The following is a 13,025-nucleotide window of genomic DNA, read 5'->3' as shown; positions in this document are numbered from 1 at the left end:
GGATCAAGGTCAAAGATTGTTTCCTTAAGTTGAAATAGCAACCAAAACGTTGTTCACACAAGGGCTTGGGGGGCGGCTGCTGGCACTGTGGGCTTCTTAATGAAAAAATTTAAGCTAAAAACATCAAAAATTAAAAGTTCTTAAAACATTTTTCATTTAACAGGCCATTGAAATGCATGGTACAAAAATCAGTGATAAGGTTATTATAAAATGAAATGGACAGAATAAATGTTTGATTTAATTTTCCATCTATGAGAATTTCACAATAAAATCAGTTTACTTTTTAAAAAAGAAAAAAAAACATAGACAATGTTAAAAACAGTGACATAACTATTCAAAATTTGGAGTTGTCTGGGCACAGTGTCTCACACCTGAAACTTTGGGAGGCTGAGGTTGGAGGATCACTTGAGGCCAGGAGTTCAAGACCAGCCTGAGCAACATAGTAAGGACCCCATCTCTTCAAAAAATTTGAAAAGTAGCTGAGTGGGGTGGCATTTGCCTGTACTACTAGCTACTTGAGAAGCTGAGGTGGGAGGATGGCTGACCTCAGGAGCTGGAGGCTTCAGTGAGCTATGATCGCACCACTGCCCCCCAGCCTGGGCAACAGAGCAAGACCCTGTCTCAAAAAAAAAATTGGGGGAGTTGAAGAGAGGGGAGATGGAAGGGAATCTGTTAGTGCTACTCTTTCAAAACAGTATCAATAGATAATGTTTAAACTGGAAACGAAGTTTAGCAAACACAAGTCCAATTTACTTCATAACCTCTTAATGTATTTCATAATTGTTTAATGCATACTTCATAATCTCTTTTTAGAACTCTAAAGGGACCCTTTATGAACCAATATTTCCCATGACAAAGAAACATTGGTTTGTGATAATTCCTTCAAGTTCTTTTATCCTATTAAACACAAGTAAAATTGAAATTAACAAACGTAATAAAATAGTACTTGTATGATCCTATCTTAATAAAAGTATTTCTATTTATTTTTCTAACCTATCTATCCTTGTAGTTCTAAAGAAAGAGGCCTGAAATAATGTTTCTCCATATTAGCAATGACATTTCTTGGTGGATGGTCTTGGGGTAATTGGTTTTACTTTTTTGTTTGTGCTTTCTCTATTATTTTATTTATTTATAATGAGTTATTTATAATGAGAATAGACTATTTAAAATAGAGTGATTTTGCTTTAAGCATGCACGTGAGTTTGCACACATGCACACGTGTGCACACACACACACACACACACATACATTCACAGAGGAACCACATGCCCAAAAAGGTTTATAGTGATTGATTCAAATAGAAGAAATGGGGTGATTGGATCAGTCACTTCTTTTCTTTGTGTACTCTTTTGCATTTTCTTTGTGTACTCTTTTGCATTTTAGAAATGTTTAAACAATGTTAAATAATTTAATAGCTTAACAAGAGAGAGTAAAAGTTACCCTCCACTTCCTTCCCAGTCCTCCTGCCAGTTTTTGGTGTATCTTTTCACACCAGACCCACAAGCACATGGGTTTGGGTTCACATGATGCTTCACGGAGCTTACGGAACTTCTGTTACAGAACACTGAGACCTACCACATTCTTTTTCATGGCTATATTATTTTCTATTGTCTGAATACTATTTTAGTTTTTACGTATATTTAAATTGTCTCATAAAATGGACAGTGCTGTAATATATCTTTGCATAGTGTATGAATATATCTTTGGGATAATTTCCTAGAGATGGAATTATTGGGTCAACAGGTGTGTGCATTACATTTTGTTTTAACTTTTTGTATTTTTTCCCACTCATTTTAATTCCTTAACTTGTCAAAGTTCTTTTTTCGTTTAAGAAATATAGGCCAAGTGTGGTGGCTCACGCCTGTAATCCCAGCACTTTGGGAAGTCAAGGATTGCTTCAGCCCAGGAGTTTGAAACCAGCCTGGGCCACATAGCAAGACCCCATCTCTAAAAAATAAAAAATTGGCCCAGCATGGTAGCACACACCCCTAGTCCCAAGAGGATGAGGTGGGAGGATGGCTTGAAGTCAGGAGTTCCAGGCTGCAAAAAAAGAGAAACATATATAAGTAACAAAGTTTCGTGTACTCCAAAAGGTCTTATCATGGAAAGCAACATTTCTCTGTCCCTCTGCCTCCCTGCCCCAAGATACAAGATACTTTTAACTAATTTTAACAACTTCTTCTGATTGCTATCTCCATAACTCTAAAAAATAAAAAGCTTATCATGATAGTTCCTAATTGATCCATTTTAGACTTCCTGCTATAGCACATAAAGATTTGTGGTTACACAACTATTTTTGGGTAAATCAGTAAGGTATTCAGGCACACATTATTATAGTTTTATAAATATTGTCTGCTGTCAAGCCAAATAGTGTACTACAATCACAGTTTCTTTCTTGTCCAAATTTTCTTTTTCCTGGAATCTTTAATTAATTGCCACTCTGTCTTCTCTGACCTCTTCTGATCCTTTTTTTCTCAGATCTCAGGTACACTGAATTGGGTTGATGGTGATCCTTGGTTCAGGACATAATTTCAGTGTTAGTTCGTACAATGACCTCACACATGTATCTTTTTAGCTATAATGACTAAGACATGGTTCTTCATTTATTTGCTCTTTTCTCCCAGTCTCTTCATTAGAGTATTCTATGAACTTCCCCTTTTACCCCAGACCCCTCCGTCTTTCCTCGGTTGAGATTTATTAGTCTCTGACCCAATCAATTACATTAAATGAATTGAGTAAGCGTTTTCTAATGGTATAAAGAATAAACAGTCTTGATAAGTTTGTAAACTCTCACTTTTAAGCTCTCATAAATAATTTGGTCTGTTTTCTAATATTAGCTAAAAGTAATACAATAGAACCTTACGAGTGACAAAAATGTTTTATAAAGTGGATAAAAATCATGTTTCTCAGGAGATCATCTGTAATCTGGTCACTGGTCACACAAATGGTATTTTTTTTTTTTTTTTTTTTTTGAGGGATGGAGTTTTGCTCTTGTTGCCCAGGCTGGAGTGCAATGGTGTGATCTCGGCTCACCGCAACCTCTGCCTCCTGGGTTCAAGCAATTCTGCCTCAGCCTCCCGAGTAGCTGGGATTACAGGCATGTGCCACCATGCCCGGCTAATTTTGTATTCTTAGTAGAGATGGGGCTTCTCCATGTTGGTCAGGCTGGTCTCAAACTCATGACATCAGATGATCCGCCCGCCTCGGCCTCCCAAAGTGCTGGGATTACAGGCGTGAGCCACTGTACCCGGCTGGTCTCTTTTATGTAAGCATATCCCACTTAGCAGGGAGTATGCCTGGAGTGACTTCTTGCTCAGTTCAGGAAATGAGGATTATGATTATTGAATGTTAATTACTAAGAAAATATGGTTATTTAATCTTCCGACAGTCTTACATATTATTTGCTTACTTTATAAATTAGGAAATTGCAAGGGTAAATTACCTGCCCAAGGACACAAAGCTAGTTAATGGTGGAGTTAAAAGTCAAGCTTTGTTTGATGCCAAAGCTCATCTTCTTTCCCCTCTAGCCTGCTTTCTGGACTGCATCACCAAACCTTACCCACTGTATTGTATTTGTTTTCTCTCTTAGTGGATGAGTGCTCGTCTGACTACACAATTGTGCTTCCTGTGATTGGGGCCATCGTGGTTGGTCTCTGCCTTATGGGTATGGGTGTCTATAAAATCCACCTAAGGTGTCAATCATCTGGATACCAGAGAATCTAATTGTTGCCCGGGGGGAATGAAAATAATGGAATTTAGAGAACTCTTTCATCCCTTCCAGGATGGATGTTGGGAAGTTCCCTCAGAGTGTGGGTCCTTCAAACAATGTAAACCACCATCTTCCATTCAAACCAAGTGAGTCATGTGTGATTTAAGTTCAGGCAGCACATCAATTTCTAAATACTTTTTGTTTATTTTATGAAAGATATAGTGAGCTGTTTATTTTCTAGTTTCCTTTAGAATATTTTAGCCACTCAAAGTCAACATTTGAGATATGTTGAATTAACATAATATATGTAAAGTAGAATAAGCCTTCAAATTATAAACCAAGGGTCAATTGTAACTAATACTACTGTGTTTGCATTGAAGATTTTATTTTACCCTTGATCTTAAAAAAAATGCCTTTGCTTTGTTATCAAATGGACTTTCAGTGCTTTTACTATCTGTGTTTTATGGTTTCATGTAACATACATATTCCTGGTGTAGCACTTAACTCCTTTTCCACTTTAAATTTCTTGTTTTTGTTTTTTGAGACGGAGTTTCACTCTTGTCACCCAGGCTGGAGTACAGTGGCACGATCTTGGCTTATGGCAACCTCCGCCTCCCGGGTTCAAGTGATTCTCCTGCTTCAGCTTCCCGAGTAGCTGGGATTACAGGCACACACTACCACGCCTGGCTAATTTTTGTATTTTTATTATAGACGGGGTTTCACCATGTTGGCCAGACTGGTCTTGAACTCTTGACCTCAGGTGATCCACCCACCTCAGCCTCCCAAAGTGCTGGGATTACAGGCATGAGCCATTGCGCCCGGCCTTAAATGTTTTTTTTAATCATCAAAAAGAACAACATATCTCAGGTTGTCTAAGTTTTTTTATGTAAAACCAACAAAAAGAACAAATCAGCTTATATTTTTTATCTTGATGACTCCTGCTCCAGAATCGCTAGACTAAGAATTAGGTGGCTACAGATGGTAGAACTAAACAATAAGCAAGAGACAATAATAATGGCCCTTAATTATTAACAAAGTGCCAGAGTCTAGGCTAAGCACTTTATCTATACCTCATTTCATTCTCACAACTTATAGGTGAATGAGTAAACTGAGACTTAAGGGAACTGAATCACTTAGATGTCACCTGGCTAACTGATGGCAGAGCCAGAGCTTGAATTCATGTTGGTCTGACATCAAGGTCTTTGGTCTTCTCCCTACACCAAGTTACCTACAAGAACAATGACACCACACTCTGCCTGAAGGCTCACACCTCATACCAGCATACGCTTACCTTACGGGGAAATGGGTTTATCCAGGATCATGAGACATTAGGGTAGATGAAAGGAGAGCTTTGCAGATAACAAAATAGCCTATCCTTAATAAATCCTCCACTCTCTGGAAGGAGACTGAGGGGCTTTGTAAAACATTAGTCAGTTTCTCATTTTTATGGGATTGCTTAGCTGGGCTGTAAAGATGAAGGCATCAAATAAACAAAGTATTTTTAAATTTTTTTGATAATAGAGAAACTTCGCCAACCAACTGTTCTTTCTTGAGTGTATAGCCCCCTCTTGTGGTAACTTGCTGCTTCTGCACTTCATATCCATATTTCCTATTGTTCACTTTATTCTGTAGAGCAGCCTGCCAAGAATTTTATTCCTGCTGTTTTTTTGCTGCTAAAGAAAGGAACTAAGTCAGGATGTTAACAGAAAAGTCCACATAACCCTAGAATTCTTAGCCAAGGAATAATTCAAGTCAGCCTAGAGACCATGTTGACTTTCCTCATGTGTTTCCTTATGACTCAGTAAGTTGGCAAGGTCCTGACTTTAGTCTTAATAAAACATTGAATTGTAGTAAAGGTTTTTGTAATAAAAACTTACTTTGGAGATTTGTGCATGTCACTTATTTTTTATGATTCATTTTTGTGCTGTATAAATTTTGTTTACAATCATCTTAGGTTTTTGCTCAGATCAATAAGTTAAATCATCTTTCTATAATTTGTTTCATTCTATTCTCCATTGCCACATTATCACTTGGTAGGAATTCCTGAGAAGATAAACCACATTAAAGTTACATATGAAATGTCTCAACTCTTAGCTTAGACTGACTGCATTACTAGTTTACTTAAATGTCGCCACGTTTGTTCATTCATTCATTTGATCAGCATTGATAAGGATTTGCTAAATGCCAGATACTCTTGTAGGAGCTGAGATAAATAAGAGGTCCTATATTAGTTACCTATAGTGATCTGAGAGAAAGAGAGAGAGGGCTGGGAGCGGTGGCTGACACCTGTAATCCCAGCACTTTGGGAGGCCGAGGCAGTCAGGTCACGAGGTCAGGAGTTTGAGACCAACCTGGCCAATATGGTGAAACTCCGTCTCTACTAAAAGTACAAACAAATTAGCTGGGCATGGTGGTGTGCACCTGTAGTCCCAGCTACTCGGGAGGCTGAGGCAGAAGAATCGCTTGATCCCGGGAGACAGAGGTTGCAGTGAGCCGAGATCCTGCCACTGCACTCCAGCCTGGGCGACAGAGCGAGACTCCATCTCAAAAAAAAAGAGAGAGAGAGAGACTGACCAAGATGAAAGCCGTCATATTTTTTATAACCTAATCACAGAAGAAACATACTATCGCGTGTCTGTTTATGGTTCACACAAACCATCTCTGGTACACTGTGGAAGGGGACTACACAAGGGCTTGAATATCAGATTTTAGTCCATTCTGTGCCAGTATCACAGAATACCACAGATTTTTTGATAACTTACAAGCAATAGAAGTTGATTTGGTCATGGTTCTGGAGGCTGGGAAGTCCAAGATGGAAGGGCCAAATCTGATGTGCATCTTCTTGCTGCATTGTAACATGGTAAAAGGCATCACATGGTGCGAGGACACAGAAGAGAGAGCAAGAGGGGGGCCCACACTTGTAATAATAGCATTAATCCATCCATGAGGGCAGAGCCATCATGACCCCACTGCCTCTTAAAGGTCCCGCTTCTCAACACTGTTGCATTGTAGATTAAGTTTCCAACATATGGTTTGGGGGACACCTTCCAACCACAGCGCCAGGAGAGGGAGGAACCCCTGGAGGCAGCGTGGATGCTGCCTACCTCAGGTGCCTACCGTCAAGGTGAACATTGTGGAATTCGTGGTTTACTTTTTGGAGGGAATTTCAGTAAATAAATTCCAGTATATATACTAAGAGAAGTGGATTAATAGGAACATATACAAGGGATGTTGAGAGCAAGGCCCTTTCCAGCCTGCTTCCAACCCTGCCCCAGGTGTAGCACCTCCTCAGGAGCACAGCCTCCCAATCCCTGGTGATGAAGGTCCATTGACCACAGGGTCTGGTGTTGACCCATTGGTCTACAGCACTGACGTCACGGCTTCACCTTCCTAAAAGAAAGTAGCCAGGATGGCTCCAGCCCCTACCCAATCTGCCCCACCTTTGTTCTTCTCACACTTTTCTTGCTTTGTAAGGTCCTAGATCCCCCCTCTGGACTCCTGTTTGGGGCTCTAAGCTTGAAGGCCAAGAAGGTCTGAGGACACAAATACATGAGCCACTCCTTCCTGACCCGGGACTTGGTTCTCTAGGATGATTTGCTGTGAGGTTTCCCTCTGCCCACTAAGCAAAAGGAATATAAACTATAAAAAGAATGGAAGAAGAATCTCTGCCAATGAAAAAAGAGTTTCATTTTATAATACTCCATCCCCTCGCTCATCAACAAGTCCCTTCACCCCACCTTAGTGCCTCCAAGAGATGCCAATTTTGGTTAAGTGTTGGCAGGCATAAATAAGAGATGTTTAGGCCAGGTGCCATGGCTCACACCTGTAACCCTAGCACTTTGGGAGGCTGAGGCAGTTGGATCACCTGAGGTCAGGAGTTTGAGACCAGCCTGGCCAATGTTGTGAAACCCCATCTCTGCTAAAAATATAAAAATTAGCCAGGCATGGTGGTGGGCACCTGTAATCCCAGCTGTCTGGGAGGCTGAGGCAGGAGAATCATTTGAACCTGGGAGGTGAGGTTGCAGTGAGCCAAGATCGTAGCACTGCCCTCCAGCCTGGGCAACAGAGTGAGACTCTGTCTCAAAAAAAAAAAAGATGTTTTATTTTGTTTTTAACTTAACTAGTTTTATATTAAGACCAAGATTGACTACAGATAAAATTGTGAAATAAATTCTGTTATCAAAATTATAAAATCTCTTTTGCTTTCCAGATATTCCTTCATGCTGTCCTGGCAAACTTTCTTCTTAAGTGCTCATGTATTCTTCTAACTTCCTCATACCTCCACCAGCCCCACCACCCCACCCCAACATGCTTTGGCTGACCCCAACAATGTTATTCACTCACTCAATTCCATTTTTTTTTTAAACGGAGTCTCACTCTGTCACCCAGGCTGGAGTACAATGGCACGATCCATTGTACAATGGCACGATCTCGGCTCACTGCAACCTCTGTCTCCTGGGTTCAAGCAATTCTCCTGCCTCAGCCTCCTGAGTAGCTGGGATTACAGGTGTGCACCACCATGGCCAGCTAATTTTTGTATTTTTAGTAGAGACGAGGTTTCACCATGTTGGCCAGGGTAGTCTCAAACTCCTGACCTCAGGTGATCCGCCCTCCTCAGCCTCCCAAAGTGCTGGGATTACAGCCACCGTGCACAGCCATTTTTTAAATTTTTTATTTTATTTTATTTTATTTTGAGACAGGGTCTCGCTCTGTCACCCAGGCTGGAATGCAGTGGTGTGATCACAGCTTACAGTAGCTTCAACTTCCCAGGCTCCAGTGATCCTCCCACCTCAGCCTCGAAGGTAGCTGGGACTACAGGTGCGTGCTATCACACCCAGCTAATTTTTAATTTTTTTTTTTGTAGATACATGGTCTTGCTATGTTGCCCCAGCTGGTCTAAATTTCTGGGCTCAAGTGATCCACTCACCTCTGCCTCCCAAAGTGCTGGGATTACAGGCATGAAGCACCAATCCTGGCTCATTATCATGTGTTACTAACCCATTGTGGAGTCGTCTTTTATCCCTCCCAAGGCCACATGCATTTTGTCAAAAGACATTACCTTAATCCAAAGGCATAAAGCTTCGACTGGGTGCAACGGCTCACGCCTGTAATCCCAGCACTTTGGGAGGCCAAGGCAAGCAGATCATTTGAGGCCAGGAGTTCGAGATCAGCCTGGCCAATATGGCAAAACCCCATCTCCACTAAAAATACAAAAATTGGCTGGGCATGGTGACACGCACCTGTAGTCCCATCTACTCGGGAGTCTGGGGCATGAGAATTGCTTGAACCCAGGGAGCGGAGGTTACAGTGAGTTGAGATGGCGCCACTGCACTCCAGCCTGGGTGACAGAGTGAGACTCTGTCTCAACATCGACAACAAAACAAAGGCATAAAGTTTTATGTGTGAGGTTTTAGGCCTGAGCACAAGATTAGCAAGAGGAATCTTTCAAGGCAGCAGGATCTCCTGGCCTCCGTCTATTCTCACCACCTGCCAGGAGTCCCTACCCACACTTCCTGTTAAGATAGCTCTGATTACAAGCTTGTTCTATACTCACCTGCCTCTGTAGCTTCACTAGCTATTGGATGGACACTTTAAATTGGACAGTTTTAAAAGACATTACCGGCTGGGCATGGTGGCTCACACCTGTAATCCCAGCACTTTTGGAGGCCGAGGCGGGTGGATCGCAAGGTCAAGAGATCGAGACTATCCTGGCCAACATGGGGAAACCCCGTCTCTACTAAAAATACAAAAATTAGCTGGGTGTGGTGGTGCACACCTGTAGTCCCAGCTACTCGGGAGGCTGGGGCAGGAAAATCTCTTGAAACTGGGAGGCGGAGGTTGCAGTGAGCCAAGATAGTGCCACTGCACTCCAGCCTGACAACAGAGTGAGACTGTCTCAAAAAAAAAAGTCAGCCAGGCATGGTGGTGCACACCTGTAATCCCAGCTACTCAGTAGGCTGAGGCAGGAGAATTGCTTGAACCTGGCAGGCAGAGGTTGCAGTGAGGCAAGATAGTGCCACTGCACTCCAGCCTGGGTGACAGAGCGAGACTCCATCTCAAAAAAAAAGAGAGAGAGCTATTGCCACGTTTGCCCCAAAGCCACAAGCATCTTCCACAGGCAGCTCTCAGACAATGACTGAGCATGCAGGGATACTAAGGTGAAACCATTCCCAGGACACATTGTCCTCATCTGACAGCTGACTTTGGCTCGAGGACTTCTCAACTGCCAGAACTTCCCCAGACTGCATGGCAGAAATGCTTCTGCCCAGTGCTCTTTCCCTTTCTCCTTCATGCAAGTTCAAGCTGGCATCATGGTCTGAAAACTCTCCAGCACCTTGGCTCCCTCACCATTTTCTCCCACAGAGTTTTCACCTGATAAAGTCTGGCATGGTTAATCCCATCTTGGCATCTTTTTCTTTAAAGTCCCAGACTAACGTAAGTGGTGCTGAAAGTGCCCCAAGAAAAGAGGCAGTAGGAAGGGGATTTGGAACTGGCTCACCCATCTCCCAGCAGATGAGGGGATACTGTCCTGGTTGATAGGTGGACGCAGATAGTTCCTGGACCTGGGTGGCAGCTCAGTTGCTAACGATTTCATTGGTGGTGACCTGAGAAAAGATGCTTTCGGAGGGGAATGCTGTAGCAGGTGTGATTTCACAAGCATTTAACAATATGGGAGAACAATGCCTACCGAGACAGCAGAATGGGCTGTCCTACTAAATTGTGTTGATGGCCCTGCAGGGGAATAACAGACTGAGGGCTGTTAACAAGCAGTGAATCACCAAGTATGAGAGTAGGAGAGCCTTGGGAGCAGCTTACAAAACAGGCATTATCTTCCGCAGTGGCAAGACAGACTCGGTTTTGAACAGCTGGTCAAAAATCTAATTGCAAGCTGGGCTTGATGGCGCATACCTGTAATACCAGCACCTTGGGTGGCTCAGGTGGGAGGATTGCTTGAGCCCAGGAGATTGAGACCAGTGTGAGCAACATAGAGAGACTCCTGTCTCTACAAAAAGTTAAAAAATTAGCTGGGCATGGTGGTGCTCACCTGTGATCCCAGATATTCGGGAGGCTGCGGTGGGAGGATAGCTTGAGCCCAGGAGATCAAGGCTGCAGTGAGCAGTAATCTCACCACTGCACTCCAGCCTGGGTGACAGGGCAAGACCCTGTTTCAAAAAAAAAAAAAAATTGCAAGTCTACAGAGCCTCAAAGAGATTTGAGTGTCTGGTGCAGGCAGGTCTGGTATACAAAGTGCAGGGTCCTGGTGGGGAAATCCGGGATCCTGAACCATAGCTCAGGGGCACTGAGATGGATTCCGCCAGTGATATTTGACTCTGCAAAAGCCCAGAGCCTCTGGGATTTCAGATGTAGCCCAGCCTTCCCTACTTCGTGCTAGCACATCAGTTTTCTGGAAGATGCTACTGAAGCCTCTCTCACAAGGCAAGACGTGACCCCTCAGGAGTTGCCTCACCTCTTCTCCTCCTTGCCAGGCTGAGAACTAGTATGAAAATGCAGCTGAACACATGCTGGGCCTGATTGAGGCAGGAGAATCGGGAAATTGGGGTTAGCAGGGTTTCAGCAAGTGCAGCCAGTGCGCACGGGCAGGGGAACAGCAGGTGCAGCCAGTCCGCACGGGCAGGGGAACAGCAGGCGCAGTCAGTGCGCACGGGCAGGGAAACAGCAGGCGCAGCCAGTCCGCACGGGCAGGGGAACAGCAGGCGCAGCCATTCCGCACGGGCAGGGGAAAAGCAGGTGCAGCCAGTCCTCATGGGCAGGGGAACAGCAGGTGCAGCCAGTCCGCACGGGCAGGGGAACAGCAGGTGCAGCCAATGCGCATGGGTAGGGGAACAGCAGGTGCAGTCAGTGCGCATGGGCAGGAGAGCCGCAGGTGCAGCATATAGATCACATCCTCGCTCCCATGACAACAAGCCACTTCAGCCCCCCATTGGCCGCCGGCCAGTCCTTCATGGGGTGTGGCCAATTGGAGGCCTCTGAGGGTTTCCTAGGGGTTTTGCTGGGTTCTTTCTAGCTTAATTTAAAAAAACCCCTAATTGAGGGGGCTCTTCAGCAACTGCTTGCTCGAGCCCACTCCCACTCTTCAATAAATCTGTGCCCACTCCGTGGTGTTGTGTTCAACTATTTGTCCAATACGCCAAGAACCTGGACATCACATTTAGGACTTTTTTTTTTTTAATTTGAGATGGAGTTTTGCTCTTGTCACTCAGGCTGGAGTGCAGTGGCGTGATCTCGGCTCACTGCAACTTCCGCCTCCCGGGTTCAAGCGATTCTTCCACCTCAGCCTCCCGAGTAGCTGGGATTACAGGCGCCCAACACCATGCCCAGCTAATTTTTGTATTTTTAGTAGAGATGGAGTTTCACCATGTTGGCCAGGCTGGTCTCCAACTCCTGACCTCAGATGATCCACCCACCTCAGCCTCCCAAAGTGCTGGGATTACGGGCGTGGGCCACCGCACCTGGCAGCATTTAGGACCTTCTATCTGGTAACATAAGTAGGGGAAGAGACAACACACACACACAAAATGGCAAGAATCCGCTGGCACGGACAGGCTGGACCCAGGTGAGTACTCCTGGGGTTGGATTTTGAAGGTGCTTGGTCAATAGAGCCAAAAGGTAAATCTGGGTGAGCAAGAATTCACTGACCTCAGGGTAGATTCTTGAACATGGTATTTAACACCCAGCAAGAACTCCAGGGAATGGACACTTGCTGAGATGGCTCTTAGAAGCCTGGAAGAAATGATAGCCAATTCTAAGCAAAGCAGAGATGCCTGGGTGGCCCTGGCAGATGGCAGAGGAAGGAATAAGGAGGTTGAGGAGAGTGTTGAATTGATGTGTTTTAGTAAGGTCCGAAGACATGCTAGAGGATTGTTTTCCATGAGAGGGCTTAGGATACATCTTTTATCAAGGCCGTCAGAGGGGTGCCGGCATCCCTGAGCACGTTGGTGTGGCTCTTTTTTGTAACACAGTTGGTAGAGAGAGGTCCCAGAACTGGGACTGTGGGAATGATGGGTCCCCTGAAACAAAGCCAGGCGGCAGCATTTAGCACCACGGAGCCGGGAGACTGTCATTACCATAACAACTGGCAAGGTAGAGGGGCATCCAAAGGAGCTTGGTTTGCAGGACTGTGGATGTGGTTAATGGAGCAGGGAATCCCTAGGAGCAAAATACAGGGGCAGCCAGCATGGGTCCTGCTTAACATCTAAAGCAACAGCGACAACAACAGACAGTGGAGAGGCAGGAGGCTAAGGGTGGTCACTCCAATAAAACACCACGATTCCTTGCTCGGTTTCCAGAACCGAGG

General features: G+C 44.2%; 1 protein-coding gene across 2 annotated transcripts in view; it reads left to right on the top strand.

The window, feature by feature from the left end:
• LAMP3 (lysosomal associated membrane protein 3) overlaps window positions 1-5,600 on the top strand; it is a 42,613-nt gene extending 37,013 nt beyond the window's left edge. For both annotated transcript variants that reach the window (XM_055110726.2, XM_055110728.2), the window contains one exon: window positions 3,590-5,600. In XM_055110726.2, coding sequence (XP_054966701.1) covers window positions 3,590-3,723 — 134 coding nt within the window. In that variant the 3' untranslated portion in view covers window positions 3,724-5,600. The remainder of the gene's footprint in view (window positions 1-3,589) is intronic.
• The last annotated feature ends 7,425 nt before the right edge of the window (window positions 5,601-13,025 follow it).

Source organism: Pan paniscus, chromosome 2 (assembly GCF_029289425.2).
Source record: "Pan paniscus chromosome 2, NHGRI_mPanPan1-v2.0_pri, whole genome shotgun sequence".
NCBI lineage: Eukaryota > Metazoa > Chordata > Mammalia > Primates > Hominidae > Pan > Pan paniscus.
Note: the sequence above shows the minus strand (reverse complement) of the source record. Positions and strands in the feature narration are given on the sequence as shown.